We start from the raw sequence: 19,645 nt of genomic DNA on the forward strand, positions 1-19,645 counted from the left end.
AGGAATGAATGGGACTACAAATGATTGATGGTTGGTCGTTCAGGAATATTAAAGAGGAAGGTTAGACAGAGTACTGAGGAATACCTGAATTCAAGATATAGTCATTGGAACAAATTCCTTATATTATATATTTTTAGAACGATCGTGGAGAAAGAAGTCAAAGTGATTATTAGAAGCGAGCTTGTTAGATGAGACACCTCCGACTATTTTAAAATTTTTGTTTATAGTTCTGCCGTTCGATGTACAAGGACTTTGCTCGAGTACTCGAGCTGTCTAATCTTAGACCACTGCTGCCCTGTTACTTAATTTCCGAGATATATAAACATCGTTTCCAATAACAACCTCGCCTATGTGATGACCTCTGTTGATTCGGCAACAACACCTAGAGATGTAATCGGTAAACCGAATTACGAATCTATTAAATAAGCCAAGAATTTGTTCTTACTCACAGGGAACACAATGCCGGACAAGGGAGAAACATTCAATGATATCACTTGTATAATATATCCTATAGCCATCATCATTCAATCCTACACACTTCATCCGACACTCTCTTTGAGAAAAACTTATATCACACTAGATATACGGGTGGGTGAGGCCCATTTCCTACATTTATTCCATATCATAAACATTTCACACCAACTTATCCCCAATGCTTAGTCCCAAAGTCACTCCTCTGTGGGATCTCTGTTGTCTCGGCAACAGCACCGAACTTATCTCGAATTATAGACTTTACCGTGCTTCAGTTTTTTAACCAACACTCCCTTGCCGCGAGTTTGGGTTAAAACCACAGCTACCATGTGCACCCTGAAGGGAACTCCCCAACAATCGTGACAAGACAAAGTCCGAAAATCTGTCCTATGGGCTACCGGTACCCGTGGTACCAGATTATAAGAATCCCTGGTTCGAAATAATGTCAAATAATTCCAAGAAAAGGCCGCGGATACATTTAATCAGCAACAGTTTGTAGTACCGGCATAGTCCCAAACTCTGCCCTATGGCCTACCGGATCCCCTGGTATCCTCGGTTCAAAGCCATGTCAAATAATTCCAAGATTATCAACAGTTTATATTCCCGGCAGACTAGAGGTATGGGTAGCACCTATTTTCTCCGGGATGTCAATAACATCAAGATGGGGGTCTTTCATCAAGGTAACATGCCCCCGGTGGATCTCAGAAGTATCAGTCTATCTCGAAGCAATGGATTAGAGGTGATTGATAGTAGGTCGTTCATGAAAATTAAAAAGAGAATTGTACATTGAACAGACATTGGAGCAAATTCCTTATATTACTACTCTCATAGAACGTTCGCGGAGAAAATCCGAAAGAAAAGGGGAAAACTATTTTCAGCTCCCGAAGAGATTAGCTTAAAGATTTTATAACGACATAACTACTGAAAGAGAAGTGCCATTAGGTCCAAATAGATTAGGGATTGACTCCACTACACCAAGATTAGTGTCATTATGTCAAGTTTGGACCAGACCAGAGCGAAAGCCTTATTTTCTCTCATATAAAGTTTCTTGGTATCCAAAAAGCTTAAGAGTTACACCCATAACTTTCGAGAGTACAAAACAACTTGCAGTTGATCGGGACTTTCTGGATATTTGGTTGAGTGATTGTCACATTTCATCAAAGGTTTCTAAGCAGCTGTAAATTTGACTCGTAAGTCCTTCTTCAACATATAATAGGTGTCAAGATACCAAATTGAAATGAATTGAGTTCGAAGCAACTTTGTTCCAAACAACACCTCATAAAACATCCCCTTTCTAATATGAAATCTGATATCAATATTGTGGTAGCAAGTCCCGTGAGAATCGGTGCATTATAAGCATTATCTGGTTAAATGTCATATACAAAATTGGCTTGATAACTCTATTATTTAATATTAACCCTTTTATTTTTACAATTTCTCTATAAACCTGGGTTCCACATTACGTCAGTTCGTATTGTTCTCTCAATTTCATATCGCGTATTTGCACTTTTGCACCCGCAAGTTGTTACAAAAAAAATGTTTATCTTCTATACAAAAGGGCCAAAGTTAAAATGTTGCTAAAGTTTGTTTTCATTTTGAAAAGCACCCAGGAAAATACGGCAAAAAAAAAACACTAAAACTTTCTCTCACTTTCTGTGTTGGCTGGTAAGGGACTCTAATGTATGTTTGTTAGCAATGTTGGCATTGTTGTTTTTCTTCTAAATTTTACTCTAAGGATTTTCAAATATGAAAGTGAAGTTCCCCTAAGTTTTTACTCTCAACAAATTTTAACCAACAACAATACCGCCAACTACAGCAACAATAGAAACAATAGCAATAACTAAAGCTTAACCTAGAAAACTCGACAAAAAAACAACAACAAAAAGAAAATAAATTGCAGCAATAACAACATATTGTTTTAGTACGAGTAACTAGGTTCATAGTTAGTATATTCGACTACCGCACTCACTCATACAGATACTAAACAGTAGTATTTATTTAGCAAGGATATACACATACATATGTATGTATGTATATAAGTGTTGCATTGTATCTCATTGTTTTCTCGCTGTAGTGTACTATTTGCAACCTCATGGAACATGGTTTTAAAGTCTTTTTGTGTAAATGTTGTTGGTTTCGTTTTTTTTTTTGTTTCCAAACCATAAACTTAAATTAATTTTCTTAATGCCTTTAAGCTCGTTCTCTTGTAGATGGGATAGAGTATGCATGTTTGCGGTAGTGAGTGCACCCGTAGTATCCTCTTTAGGTTTTGTTGCCGATTCAGAGGGAAAAAAACGTAAAAAGTGAAATAAATTGTTACAAACAAAACAAAAAGTAGGCTACAACAAATATGCAAACTAATGTTATTTGCATTTCGAGGGTAGTTGGAATAACAGCAACACAAAAATATGTGCGTACCTTAAAGTATGCTATATAATTTTTTGCATTTAAAGTGCTTGTTAAATAAATTTCTACAGTGTATTACAAAATTTGTTTTGCGGCAAATTAGAGGGGGTAAAATAATAAAATTGGCTTTAAATGTAGAGCAAATAAAATTAAAATTTTAAAGAATTACATTGAAAGCATTAAATTTGTTTATTTTACTGAAAACTCAAATTTTTGTTTATTTTTTTGTTAATAGAAAAAATGGCAAAAATATTTAAATTGAACTGTTTTTATAGAATATTTTTTGGGAATTTTTTTGCAGAATTTTTCTCTGTAAAGAATATTTCTATAAAATATTTTGCATTTAACTGTTCTACAGATACGACCTAAAACTTTGAGCTTGGATATTAATTCGATCATTCGGGGTTTTTTGATCGATTCGGGGGTTTTTGTGTGGGCTTGTGTCAATTATAGCAGAAGTCTGTAGACTTTAATACAATAAATGAGAAATAAATACAATTAGAAATTCAGTATAATAGTCCTTTCCAGTACTTTTTAACATCGAAAAATACCGCACTATACTTACTTACCGTAGAACTTTTTTGTTTTACACATTTATGCTAAATAGTCCATAGACTAGTACAAATATTAATCAAAATCTAGTCCGTATACTAGTAAATAGGCAATAGACTTTTCTATAGATATGTGTATAAACTAGTCAATAAATAGTATGTGGATTAATTGACACAGTCATTTCGAAAAGAGCACGAGTCACAGTTTTTTAGGATTTCATATTTTGATGTTATTTCATTTATTGCACGGTTTTATATATGTATTCCCAATATTCAATTCGGTATTTTTGTAAAAGTTGAAAATAATGTTGTTGTAATTCGGGCTGTAAAAACAAATTTTGTAGAGATAGGGCAATCGGACTTGGTTGCGCTGAGTCTCTTAATTTTGATAACTATTTACCACTAAATTAATATTTTTTGATTATTACGATGAAAAAATTGTAACAATTATGCAATTATCATTCCAACAATATTTAAAACACAGAAATCGGTTGAAAATTTCAAAAGTTATTGTAAATTCTGTTTGAAAATTATGAAACACAATTGAAAAATTCTGAAATACAATTAGAAATATCTGAAATTAGATATATTTTGGAATATTTTGAAAATAGTTTTTTTTAATTATATTTGCACTAACGAAAATTCATCAACTATTTCTAAAATTAATACAAAACTTAACCATTTCAAACAAAAATCGCTGGAAACTATTCCACAATGGTTCTAAAGATGGTATATATCGTTGGACTATATTCAATAGTCTATATCTAAAATAATACAAGTTAAATCCTTATATAAAAAGAATTTAAAATTTTGCATTATTTCCAAAATTATTCGCAAATTTATATCAGATATACAAGGTTCAGATAGATAGTTTTTCATAGAATTATAATTTTTTTTATTTGATTTAATATCAATAAATATTATATTTTATGCAATTTAATGAAGTATAGTAGAAACCAAATTTTTGAGAAAGCAACAGATTATAAGGTTTTGGTCCAAAATCAATGTTATATGGTCAAACATAATCAAATTATTATCATAATGATCGATATCTCGAAAACTAATAAACCGATTTTAAATATTTTGGCGGATTTGTTGTCAGAATTATCAAATTAGTAAAAACACTTGTTTTGTAACAGAAAATTATCCAAAATAATAGAGTTTGAAAAAATTTTTGGATATGATAGAGAGTTTTGCATTCAGAATTTTTCTTTTTTTAAGATAGAGAAATTTAAAAATTGCTACAAAATTGTCAAAAAAAATTTCGTTTAAATTTATATCACTGATGCGGAATAGTTTGCTGGATATTTTGCCATCAAAATCTCATATTCATAAAAATTACAAATAGGGACTATTGAATATAGTCCCTCGATATGTTCTCTTTAGCTTCCCTAGATCTGAGAGTGATAAATTTAATCACAAACAAGTAAGAGTTCTAAATTCGGATGTGCCGAATCGTATATATCCTTAGAAAAAACAGTCAGTATGAATTTTATTACAAAAAATCAAAATATAATAAAAATATAAAAGTACCAGAATGTACCCTTCCATTAAATCATTGCGCTGAGTGTTTTATTCTAAGTCTTAAGCTTTAAGATGAATAACGAAAAAGTACCAAAAAATACATTCTTGTAGATTTTCATTCCATTAAGATACATGTATTCTGATTCTATGTTGAATATTTCATAAAAACCAAAAAGTACCAGTCAAATAAAGAAAATGTACCAAAAATTCTTTCCTACAGATTTTCAATCACATAGGACTCTGAATGTTTAATTTTATGTTTCTAGGTTCAAAGTTATAGAAAATTCGAGAAAACCATTTGAAGAACGAAAAATTACCTTTTGTAGGATTTCCTTTCCTCCGGGCTTTACATGCTTAGTTTCATGTTTCAAGATATTCGTGTGTTTGTTGAGTATGAATGTTTCAGACAAATTCTTTACAGTCTGAAATGTATTTCGAACAAATTATTGAAATATTTAAATACCTTTAATTTCCTTAAATGGTTAGCTGTATTTAATTGTAAATTCTAATTCGTATCAGCACCTTATATCAACAACATTTTGACTTTTGTAGACCTCTAGTAAACAAATAAAAATTATAAGGTGTTTAAATTTTTATTTATATGTAATCCACTAGAAGATTATGTTGTTAGAACGGAAAATTACGAAGAACTTTGGTTTTAACAAATTTTTCAAATTCTTGTTCTAATTTGGCTAATTATTTTGATATTGGATTTAATCCAATATAAATCAAACAGATGCTTATTTTGGCACAATGTTTGAAAATAAAAATACTTGATTTCTAAAGGAATTTAAAAACATTTCTATAGTTCTAGATTTGTTAAACATTATAGGAAAAATAACTTAAATGTTTTATAACAATTACATATTTCTATTTAATTAATTAATAAAGATATAAAGATATTATATAGTAGTTTATTGCTTAAATGGTACCACAACTTATGCACTTCACTGTAGTTATTAAGTAAAATAGCATAGCATACGTTAGGGATGTAGTTGTTTAATAAACTAGAAAAAAACTATAAACTACTTTAGGGATGTTATATTTAATGATTAATTTTTCTTTATTTTTTATTTCTCCCCACAGTGTTAACTTCAAGAAAAACGAAAAGGAATACCAGGCCGATAAGTCTGAAGTATTGAAATTCTTGCGTGAAGAAGAATCTGGCCCCTCTACACCAGGTAATATAAGCGATTACTATAATTTAGCCATAATTTTATATTGCATTAATAATGGACAGAACCTATTTAAATTAGATGAGGGAGCAGAATTATAAAGAATAGTTAATTAATTTAAATTATACCAAAAGAATATTAGATTTGTTTAGTAAATATTAATGTTAAAGATTTTTTGTAGCTTTTCTGTGATTTTAAGGTAAATATTTTTTTAAAATTTCCACAAGAAGACCTTGAAAATATTGACAGTTATAGAAAATAATTATATATATTAAATTATATTTCATGCATTTAGATATTTTTAGCGCAATTTTCTTACTTATTATACATTTTTCTTTTCTTTTTATGTCTGTGTGTGTTATTTTCGTTTTTTTTGTTTTGTTTATCATACAAAAATTGTTTATTCATGTTCAAATCATGCGACCAAATAATGATGTCTCTCTGCACAAAATAAAAACACAAACAAATACTTTGGCTGTGCGCTGCATTTTGTTTAAACAATTAACAATGACACATAATACTTTTCGACATGAAAAAAAATTAACAAAATAAAAAATCGCACACAAACAACAGCATTCAACAATCATCCATATCAAGAACCTCAACAACACCACCAACAACATCAACACCAACAACCTCAACAACAGCACCATCACCACCAACAACAACAACAATATCATCAACAACAACAATCAACCACTAGACACGTTAGTGCACCAGTAACCCAACCAAAACCCCCAAGCACTGGTGGTTTGCCAACTGGTCAAAATATCTGTGTTGAATGTGAACGTCTCATTACGTAAGTTTACTATTTCTTTCTTTTCCTATCTCTCTCTATCACTTTTTCTTTTTAACTAAATTTTAACTAAAAATACATTTTTAAAAAAAGTTTATGTTTAAAAACGAACAAACAGCAAAACAACAATTAAAATTTGAAATCAAACAAATTCATTCGTCATTAATGCAGCAAAAAATACTTCTATAGCTCTGTCGTCATCGAAAGTATCATTTGTTAGGGTCTCTTGTATGCAAATTTAAAATCTTTAGGGATGTAATGGAACTTGGTTGGCAAGAAGAAACTTTAGACTAAGACAGAACTTTGGAAGCCGTGATGTATTTGGAAAATGTGAAGTCAGAGAAATATTTCCAGAAAAGTCCCAGTGTTACACAATTATTGGCATAGATATGTACTCCAGTCTATAATCCAGATTATGGTCTTATTAACAGTCTGGACTATAATCTAGTCTATAGTCAGGTTAATAGTCTAAAATCTGGCTTATAGTCTAGTATACAGTCTATGCTTTAGTCTGATCTATATTCTGGTCTATAGTCGCCTCGATAATCTTATCTATAGTCGGGACCATAGTATGGTCAATAGTCTGGTTTACAATCGGTTCAAAAGTTTAAACTATTGTCTGGTCAATGGTCTGGTTTATAGTCTGGTCTATAGACTGGTCTAAAGTCTGGACTATGTATAATCTGATTATTAGTTCTGTTTATAGTCCGGTCTATATTCTGCACAATATTGTAGGTCTATTGTTCTGAAGACTATGGTATATAATCAGGCCTATCTGGTTTTGAATATTGTCTGATTTATAGTCTGGTCAAAAGTCTGGACTATAGTCTGGTCAATGGTCTGTTTTATAGTCAGGTCTATAGACTGGTCTAAAGTCTGGACTATAATCTGGTCAATAGTTCTGTTTATAGTATGGTCTATATTCTAGACTATTCTATAATCGTCTTTATAATCTGATCTATCGGGTTTGGTTTATAGTCTGGTCTAAAGTCTGAACTATAGTTTGGTAAATGGTCTGGTTTATAGTCTGATCTATTGATTAATCTAAAGTCTGTACTATAGTCTGGTCAATAGTTCTGTTTATAGTCCGGACTATAGTTTGAACTATATTCTAGACAATAATAGGTATATTGTTTTGACTGCAGTCTTGACTACATTCTGGTATATAGTCTGGCCTAAAGCTTTGATTATTGCTGTATTATCTGGTTTATATTATGAACTAGATTCAGGTCTATACTCTCAGTTATAATTTAGTTATAATCTTGACAAAAGACTGGACTATAGTCTTGCCTATAATATAGTCTATAGTATTAGCTATATTTTTGATTACAGTCTGGTCTTTATTCTAGTCTAAAGATCTGATCATATAATGAATATATTTCTTAGCATTAGAAGCCGATCTCGTTTTGAATACCCTAACAAATGATACTTATCAAGTCAATCATATGTTTTGTAACTTGACTAATTTTGCAATATCATAGTGATCTCATATTAGAACTGTTTACACATGTATTCCATTGCTATTTAGATTTATAGGTGGGAATCGGATATAGGTACTCAAAATTAAAGAAAGTATCCAGAACCCATTTTTGCATTATAAAATCTGCAAAACACTGTAGTAATGTGATACATATTTATGTCTAAATGTTTCCCTAACTATAATATACTATATTATACACCTATATTTCAAACATTATCTATTTAAAGAACATCCTGGTCATGAGAAAAGGAACGTGTCTTAAGTGTTACCCTGAACTAGTATTGAAATCCAAATAAGGTTTTTCATTAAGAACGATGTTTTTTTCAATTAAACGTCCTATGAGGAGGTTATAGAAATGATTTTCATTACTTATGGAATACGAAATCGAATTTCGTAAAGCAAAGTTAGCGTAACGAGAACTTTGATAGTAAAGCCAATATCTCTATTATTCGATAATTATCAGAAAACACAACGTTCTTAATGAAAAACCCTTTAGCAATCATTATTTGTTTTAAAAACATCGCAAACTTTTTTGATCCTTTCTTTTGTCTATCTATTAAATATAACTTTTGTAATCATAATTGTCCAAAAATATCATTTAAATATAATATAATTTAGTTTAGTATAGTTTCAATAGAAAGTTTTATAATTTTAAAATACAATAGAGAATACTTATTATGCAAAAACAACTGCTAAAATATTTACAGCTAATTTGCATACTTTCAGGTGCGAAATATAAATTAGTTGTTAGGACAAACAAATGTGTGAAATAATTTAAATTGTCCCAAAAGGAAAATAATATTTATTTATAACAAACAGTATTTAGTTAAAGTTATAGGAAATCTGTCTGAGTTTAAATATTTTATTTAGCATAAAATTTAAAAATTGACAAATCCTTAAATCTAGAGCCACACAGCACATCAAACTACTATTGGACACGAAGTCATGCCATTGGCGGCCATCACAAGCAGGATAGTGATGATGAGCGTATTGGTACACCATTACAACAGAATACATTGGCACCAGCCGCCACACATCGCCCCAGTTTGCCAACTCCCAAATCAACAGCCAACACAGAACCACCAAAACCCGCCGTTGCTGCCGTACCAGAAATACCTGATCCCAGACTAATTGTTATGCCAGTATGTCCGGCTCTACAGACACCGGAGTATAAGGAAGAAATGGAGGCAGCTGCAAAGGCAGCAGCATTAGGACCGGATGGACAACCTAGACCATTATCAGCTAGCGGACATCCGCCATGTGCAATGTGTGGTGTTGGCATTGTGTAAGGAAATTATGCATATAAAAATTCATATATGTATATGTACAATGAAATCACACAGACATATACTTATACATATACATAGTATGTATGTATGTGTGACTTTATGTATTATTGTTGCACTGTGCTGTGTTCAATATTAAACTTTGTTGCTTGAAAATCATGTCTTTTGCACATTCTACAAAAATAAAAAAAAAAATCATATACGCACATACAAATGAAAAATTCCAATGATTTTAATTTTTATACACATACTTTTGTACTCTGTGTTGAACAGCTCAACTTGTTGTATGATGTTCTTACTATTGTTGCTACTGTTGTTGATTGCATCACAGTCAACACTAATACGACATATAGTCGAACAAACGTGCAACCAACTGTAGTTGCAACAACAAAGCCACTCAACAAATTATCATTTAAATTGAAATATTCATAATACGTACTTTGTATGTATGTAGGTATGAAATCTCTCTCACACACACACCCCCATAGACTGCTGCACTTAGCCCGGCAAACACTATGGTTTGAAATTGATTTAAGAATGATTTGAAAACTACAATTTTCTCAATCGTTTTATTAAACTTAGCAATGGAACTTTAAAATATCAATCTTTCCATCCTTTTTTAAAGATTAAATGTGCAAAAAAGTCTAAATTTCAGACTATGAGGAAATCTATTGTTCAGCCTATGCTATGGACTAGTCTACGGATCAGTCTATTAACTATTCTAAAAACCAGTTTATAAACAAGTCTATTGACTAGTACATGGACTAAACCATGTTTCTGTGGACAATTCTACTGGCTAATATGAAGATAAATTACTCACTAGCCTTAAGACTTATCTATTGACTAATTCGTTGACTAGTATATGGTCCTGTCTACTGACTAAGTGATCTCTTTATCAGTCAAATGAACAATTCAAACCTTTGCTTTAAACTTCAGAAAACTTTGAGAAAAGCCTTTGATATAATTGATATGATTGCTGGGTAAATCTGTTTACAATCGGTAACACAGACACCGTTTGAGTTTACAGTTTGTACTGTTTATTGTACATGTATACATATAGTACAACTATAAATAAATACATGTTTAAGTAATTGTGTATATTCATTGTACTCGCATTATACTGTAAACAGTGTTTTATGGCCGTGTTGTGTACTGTTTGTTTGTGTGCAATTGTGTACAATTTAAACACATACATTAACTTATACCTATGTGCTATTGACAGTGGGTGACAAAAGTTGGCAGAAAATTGTTTTAGGTAAGACTCCCTATAATAATCTGGAATAAAGCTTTGTCTATTGTCTGGTCCATAAACTACACTTGTCTATGGACTGAACTAAGTATAGTATTGTCTATAGTCTAGACTATAGTCTCGTCTATAGTCTGGACTATAGTATCATCTATAGTCTGAATTATAGTCTCGTCTATAGTCTGGTGTGCACTATAGTCTGCACTACTATAGTCTCGTCTATATTCTGGACTATAGTCTCGTCTATAGTCTGGACTATGGTCTCGTCTATAGTCTGGACTATAGTCTCATTTATAATCTGGACTATAGTCTTGTCTATAGTCTAGACTATAGTATGGACTATAGTCTCGTCTATAGTATGGACTATAGTCTCGTCTATAGTATGGACTATAGTCTCGTCTATAGTCTGGACTATAGTCTCGTCTATAGCCTGGACTATTGTCTCGTCTATAGTCTCGACTATAATGTCGATTACAATCTCATCTTTAGTCTCGACTATAGTCTCTTGTATACTCTGCACTATAGCTTCGTCGATAGTCTTGTCTATAGTCTGCACTATAGTCTCGTCTATAGTCTGTACTACAGTCTGCACTATAGTATCGTCTACAGTTTAGACTATAGTAATGTCTATAGTGTGACTATAGTCTCGTCTATAGTCTGGACTATAGTCTCGTCTATAGTCTGGACTATAGTCTCGTCTATAGCCTGGACTATTGTCTTATCTATAGTCTGGACTATAGTCATATCTATAGTCTGGACTATAGTCACATCTATAGTCTGGACTATAGTATCGTCTGTAGTCTCGTCTATAGTCTGGACTATAGTATCGTCTATAGTCTGGACTATAGTATCGTCTATAGTCTCATTTATAGTCTGGACTATAGTATCGTCTATAGTCTCGACTATAGTCTTTTTATAGTTTGGACTATAGACTGGTCTATAATCTGCACTATAGCTTTGTCTAATGTCTGAAATATACTTTCGAATATAGTCTGTGCTACAGACTGATCCATATATATAGTCTCCTTTGTAGTTCTAGTATTTGACTGGTATTTAAAATACTGAACAGAGGACAGAATATATTTGCTTTGAGCATCAAATATCGATACCATTTGTGCTTGGTATACTAATATTGGTATACTAATATTTGTTGCTCACTGTTACGCTTTATAAGTATGTATAGTTATGTATGTATGCATATAAATATACATATTAATGCATATACACAAATTGTGTATTTTATACTGCATACTTTGTTTATTGGTTGGTGGTCATTTTGTTTATTATTTATTAAGGTTTTAATATTTAATTGATAAATTTTCATATTTTTCAGTTTTTTTTTTGTTCTTTTCATTTAATCTCCGTATTTTGTTTTAATAATTTTTTGTTTTATTTTCACTCTTGATATGTGCAAAAACATGCTTAACCATGTACAAACATGTCTGCAAACATATCAAGCAAATTTTCAATACTCATTATGATTAATAAACCGTAAATTAATGGCTGGTGAGAACAGTTTTCAATCATTTTTATTTTTATTAAAAATTATAAAAATATTAAATTATAAAATATGTATACATATGGTATATGTATATGTATAAATATTTATGTAAGTATTTACATAAGTAAAATGTTTATGGCAAATTACATTTTTAAAATTAACCACAAATTAAGAAAATAAATGTGGTCTGATTTGCGGCATATGTTTTAAATTGAACATATAAATATGGAGAAAATACACTTTTTGGAGGCATAAAAATTCGTATTAATGAATTTAAATAAAGTTTTATAGAGTGAAAAAGAATTTAAAATTAATGAACATGTATTGTAAAAAAAAAATTCTATAAACTATTTTAAAACTGTAAGCATTTAATTAAAATGGTTTAAGTGGTTTACAAGGTTTTGTTTGAAGGGAAAATAAATAATTTAAAATTTAAATATTTTATTAAGGGCTATTTCGTAATGATTAAACAAATTCAGTACAATTATACCTTTTGACGATTAATACCGCAGTTTACATATTAATCCCCGTATTCATAAAGATAATAATCGTTTATTTTAGGTTTATTCCACACATTTTCCGGTTTACATATTATCTCCCGTATTCATAAAGATATTAATCGTTTATTTTAGGTTTATTACACACATTTTCCATATAAAATTCCCACAATAAATCATCAATAACTTTATAATGTGGTTTTGAATATGGGGGTTTGACTATAGATTAGTCCATTGACTAGCTCACAGACTAATCAATACACGTGTCTAGTCTGTAGACTAGTACGCACTCCAGTCTATAGACTAGTCTATATACAAGTCAAGAGACCAGTCGGAAGACTGGTCAATACACTAGATTGTCAATAGACTAGTCCACATGTCAATAGATTAGTCCACATGTCAATAGATTAGTCCACAGAATAGTCCAAAAAGAACTCAGTAGATTTGTTGAAAGACAAGTCAGAAGATTAGTCAACTTACTAGTCAATAGCTTAACTCAAAGACTAGTCAATACAGTAGTCTATATACACATCAATCATTAGTTCGTAGACTAGTCCATAGACCAGTCTATAGACCCTTAAATAAAGAATTCCAAAGCCAAAGTCAATAAGACCTTACCCCAATCAATAGACTAGTCCATAGACGAGTTAATAAACTAGTCAATAAAACAGTCAGTAGACTAGTGCATAGAACAGTCAGAAGACGGGTCAATACAATACACTGGTCAACAGAGAACAGATAACTACATTGACTAGTACATTGACCAGTTAATAGAGCATTCCATAGACTAGTGTATAGACCTGTTAGTGGGCTGATCATAACACTAGCCAATATATTTGTCCCTAGAATAGTCCATAGAGTACTCAATAGTCTAGTCCATTAGTCAACGTACTAGTCCATAGACGAGTTAATAGTTTAGTAAATAGACCAGTCAACGGACCGTAAACTACACTAAAGATCGGATAATTATTTTACGTTAATGGATCATTTCATAGACTAGTGTATAGACCTGTCAGAGGACTGGTCTAGTCCCTAGGGATTAGTCTACTCTATACCACTCTATACCAACCATAGTCTAGCCCATAGACTATTCAATACACTAGTCCATAGACAAGTCGAAATATTTGACAACAGATAACTGCATAGACTAGTTAATCAGTTAATATAGCATGCCATAGACTAGTCTATAGACCTGTCAGAGGATGGGTCATAATACTAGCCAATAAATTAGTCCATAGAGTACTCCATAGTCTAGGACTGATCATAACACTAGCAATAGAATAGTCCATAGAGTACTCAATAGTCTCGTCCATTAGTCATCGTATTAGTCCATAGACGAGTTAATAGTTTAGTTAGTAGACCAGTCAACAGACCGGAAACTACACTAAAGATCGGATAATTATTTTACGTTAATTGTGCATTTCATATACTGGTGTATAGACCTGTGAGAGGACTAGCCTAGTCCCTAGGGACCACTCCCTAGACCAGCCCATAGTCTAGCCCATAGACTATAGATCATTTCATTTACTAGTGTTGACCTGTTAGAGGACTGGTCTAGCCCCTAGGGACTAGTCCCTAGACTAGCCTATAGTCTAGCCCATAGACTACTCAATACACCGGTCCATAGACAAGTCGAAATATTTGACAACAGATAACTAAATTGACTAGTACAGGGATCAGTTAAAAGACCATTCCATAGACTAGTCTATAGACCTGTCAGAGGACTGGTCATAACACTAGCCAATAGATTTGTCCCTAGAATAGTCCATTAGCCAACGTACTAGTCCATACACGTGTTAATAGTTTAATTAATAGACCAGTCAACAGATCGGGAACTACACTAACATTCGGATAATTATTTTACAACTTATTTACAATTTTAAGGTGTTGAAGACTTTGTAACAGCTTTTCCAAAGTTTTGTACTTTCAAACCTAAAAAAAGTACTTTTTTGTTAAAAATTGCATAATTTTTTTTCATAATTTTTTATTAAATCAAAGTAATTTTATAAATTTATTTTCCGTAATTACCGTTCTATGATAAAATATGTTATGTCTTAATATTTGTTTTACACTTTTTTTTTAAAGCAAACAAATTTTAATTGTTGTTGTTATTGTTCATTTTGTTTTTTCTGTAGTTTAATTAAAATTTCATCAATTATTTTATTTTCTACTTTTAAACAATTTAATTAATACATATTATTTATTTATTTATTTATTTTTGTTGCATTCTTCTATCAATTATAGTGGTGTTTTTGTACGCATCAAGGATAGAAATTTACATGTTGAATGTTTCAAGTGTGCCACTTGTGGTACTTCATTGAAAAATCAAGGTTACTACAATTTCAATAATAAATTGTACTGTGACATCCATGCTAAATTGGCTGCTATGCAAAATCCTCCATCTGGCACTGAGGGCTATGTACCCATACCCATTAAACCGTAAGTACTTTTTATATGAAATTCTCTTTGTTTTTTTTTTTTTTTGTATAAATAATTTTGTATTGAAATATTAAAAAATACATATAAAAAAATCCATAAAAGGTATCATTTAACTGTAAATGCATAAATCAAATTTGTTTAAATACAACGGACATGTTTTTCAATTTAAATTGCAAAAAAAAAAATACTATATTCAATATTGATATTTAATTTTTGCATTAAACACGTTCGAAGGCTGGTCTTAATGACTGGCATATTAATTTAACTCTATAAAGGATTTATTTCAAATGTACCGAATCATTTTATTTATAATATTGTTGGCATGTAATTTAGATTGTGAGTGAGTGATTGATGTTAAAATGAAATGGATTTTAGATTAATTAAGTTTTCAAGTGTGTAGTTATAAATGATATGATTCACAGGAAATATTTGATATGAATTAATACATAAATTAAATGCTTAAATTCTTGTTAAAAATATTAGTAACTTTTTTAAGTCACCCTTAAAGATCTGCCTCTAAGAAGCAGCAGTGTAAAGCAAAGAGTAATTTGTGGAAACCTGTTTCCAGTGTTGCCAATTTGACGTTTTTGAAATGACAATTGCGGGAAAAATGCGTTTTAGCAGTTAGTCTAGTCTATAGACTAGACTATAGACTAGACTATAGACTAGACTATGGACTAGACTATAGACTAGACTATAGACTAGACTATAGACTAGACTATAGACTAGACTATAGACTAGACTACAGACTAGACTATAGACTAGACTATAGACTAGACTATAGACTAGACTATAGACTAGACTATAGACTAGACTATAGACTAGACTATAGACTAGACTATAGACTAGACTACAGACTAGACTATAGACTAGACTATAGACTAGACTATAGACTAGACTATAGACTAGACTATAGACTAGACTATAGACTAGACTATAGACTAGACTATAGACTAGACTATAGACTAGACTATAGACTAGACTAGACTATAGACTAGACTATAGACTAGACTATAGACTAGACTATAGACTAGACTATAGACTAGACTATAGACTAGACTATAGACTAGACTATAGACTAGACTATAGACTAGACTATAGACTAGACTATAGACTAGACTATAGACTAGACTATAGACTAGACTATAGACTAGACTATAGACTAGACTATAGACTAGACTATAGACTAGACTATAGACTAGACTATAGACTAGACTATAGACTAGACTATGACAGACTATAGAGACTAGACTATAGACTAGACTATAGACTAGACTATAGGACTAGACTATAGACTAGACTATAGACTAGACTATAGACTAGACTATAGACTAGACTATAGACTAGACTATAGACTAGACTATAGAACTAGACTATAGACTAGACTATAGACTAGACTATAGACTAGACTATAGACTAACTATAGACTAGACTATAGACTAGACTAATAGACTAGACTATATACTAGACTATAGACTAGACTATAGACTAGACTATAGACTAGACTATAGACTAGACTATAGACTAGACTATAGACTAGACTATAGACTAGACTATAGACTAGACTATAGACTAGACTATAGACTAGACTATAGACTAGACTATAGACTAGACTATAGACTAGACTATAGACTAGACTATAGACTAGACTATAGACAACTAGAGCAGACTAGAGACTAGACTATAGACTAGGACTATAACTAGACGATAGACTAGACTATAGACTAGACTATAGACAGACTATAGACTACTATAGACTAGACTATAGAACTAGACTATAGACTAGACTATAGACTAGACTATAGACTAGACTATAGACTAGACTATAGACTAGACTATAGACTAGACTATAGACTAGACTATAGACCAGACTATAGACTAGACTATAGACTAGACTATAGACTAGACTATAGACTAGACTATAGACTAGACTATAGACTAGACTATAGACTAAACTATAGACTAGACTATAGACTAGACTATAGACTAGACTATTAACTAGACTATAGACTAGACTATAGACTAGACTATAGACTAGACTATAGACTAGACTATAGACTAGACTATAGACTAGACTATAGACTAGACTATAGACCAGACTATAGACTAGACTATAGACTAGACTATAGACTAGACTATAGACTAGACTATAGACTAGACTATAGACTAGACTATAGACTAGACTATAGACTAGACTATAACTAGACTATAGACTAGACTATAGACTAGACTATAGACTAGACTATAGACTAGACTATAGACTAGACTATTAACTAGACTATAGACTAGACTATAGACTAGACTATAGACTAGACTATAGACTAGACTATAGACTAGACTATAGACTAGACTATAGACTAGACTATAGACAAGACTATAGACTATAGACAAGACTAAAGACTAGACTATAGACTAGACTATAGACTAGACTATAGACTAGACTATAGACTAGACTATAGACTAGACTATAGACTAGACTATTAACTAGACCATAGACTAGACTATAGACTAGACTATAGACTAGACTATAGACTAGACTATAGACTAGACTATAGACTAGACTATAGACTAGACTATAGACTAGACTATAGACTAGACTATAGACTAGACTATAGACTAGACTATAGACTAGACTATAGACTAGACTATAGACTAGACTATAGACTAGACTATAGACTAGACTATAGACTAGACTATAGACTAGACTATAGACTAGACTAAAGACAAGACTATAGACTAGACTATAGACAAGACTATAGACTAGACTAGACTATAGACTAGACTATAGACTAGACTATACACTAGACTATAGACTAGACTATAGACTTGACTATAGACTTGACTATAGACCTGACTATAGACTAGACTATAGACTTGACTATAGACTATACTATAAACTAGACTATAGGCTAGAGTATAGACTGGACTATACACTAGATTATAGACTATACTATACACTAGAGTATACACTGGAATATACACTAGACTATACACTTGACTAAAGACTAGACTATACACTTGACTATAGACTAGACTATAGAATAGACTATACACTAGACTATAGACTATACCATAGATTAGACTATAGACTAGACAAGTCTATACTATGGACTAGACTATAGACTAGACTATAGACTAAACTATATACTAGATTATGGACTGGACTTTAGACTAGATTATGGACTAGACTATACTATATACTAGAATTACACACATTAGAATTAAGATTAGACATACATTTACGTTTATACGTGAGAAAAAATTTTGTCAACACTGCCTGCTTCACATCTTTTGGCTACAAAAGAGTAATTGTTATGCTAGTTCTCCGTTTGCTGCGGCGTATATTCTATATCCTACCGAAGTCATTATTTTTATGTGATCAATTCTTGTTTTGAATCATTTATAATATTGTTGTTGAAACCATTATTTATTTAGGAAATTAAATTTTTTTTAGTTTAAATTTGATTTAAAGTCGAAATTATATTATTTTCTATTAAAAATTTGTAAATTTTTTTCTATTACATAAAATATTTATGATATAATTTACAATATATCATTGGAATATTTACAAAACTTTCTATCTTAAAGTACTCAAGATTACAGCAGACTAAAGAAGACAATATTTTTATAATTCGTCAAATATAAAAAATTTTGATTCTAGAATATTTTTTTCAGGAACACTGTTAAAGCGTTCATTTTTCTAAAATTTGTCCAAAAATTAAGCAACGATAGGGAAACTACAGCATTTATGAAAGCGAAAAAATAAATTTATTATTTTTTTATCATTTTTTCATCAAACTGTAAAATTCATATAAATCTAAGATAGAGAGTATTGTAAATAATATATCAATAAACTTTTTCTATCAACTACAGTCTATTTAATATTATAAACTAAAATTTGTTTAACAAACTAATCGAACTAAAAGCAGAAAAACGAAAACTGCTACTAAAATGTTTTACAAAAATATTTGTCCAATATAAATTAAATTTATGAAAAAACTAACAAAAACCTATGAATATTAAGTTCGACTATGACGAATGTTAAAAGTTCTATAACAGAACTTTATAATACCTTGCATTGATTTGAGCTTTTTATAACAAACTGTAACGATCGTGATGAAATCGGATAAAACGCTTTCTATAATAAGAAAACTATTTGTTTAAATTTTAAACTTTAAAATAACATCTTGATCAAGCCATTATATGTCGATCGTTATAACTGCTATGTAGGGTATTAAGAAAATGTCATATACACATACATATGTATATACAT

The 19,645-nt window shown here is 30.9% G+C and overlaps 1 protein-coding gene across 35 annotated transcripts in view; it reads left to right on the plus strand.

The window, feature by feature from the left end:
* Window positions 1-19,645, plus strand: part of LOC119606397 (PDZ and LIM domain protein Zasp) — a 180,099-nt gene that overhangs the window by 127,103 nt on the left and 33,351 nt on the right. For 22 of the 35 annotated variants that reach the window (XM_037959873.1, XM_037959894.1, XM_037959876.1 and 19 more), the window contains 3 exons: window positions 6,039-6,133; window positions 9,310-9,688; window positions 15,178-15,372. In XM_037959873.1, the coding sequence (XP_037815801.1) occupies window positions 6,039-6,133; window positions 9,310-9,688; window positions 15,178-15,372 (669 nt within the window). Of the gene's footprint in view, window positions 1-6,038; window positions 6,134-6,700; window positions 6,927-9,309; window positions 9,689-15,177; window positions 15,373-19,645 lie in introns of all 35 variants that reach the window. The other 13 variants (XM_037959893.1, XM_037959896.1, XM_037959875.1 and 10 more) reach the window with 1 other exon arrangement.

Source organism: Lucilia sericata, unplaced genomic scaffold, assembly GCF_015586225.1.
Source record: "Lucilia sericata isolate MDLA Ls3-8-SP2 unplaced genomic scaffold, ASM1558622v1 Contig000578F_arrow, whole genome shotgun sequence".
NCBI classification, from domain to species: domain Eukaryota; kingdom Metazoa; phylum Arthropoda; class Insecta; order Diptera; family Calliphoridae; genus Lucilia; species Lucilia sericata.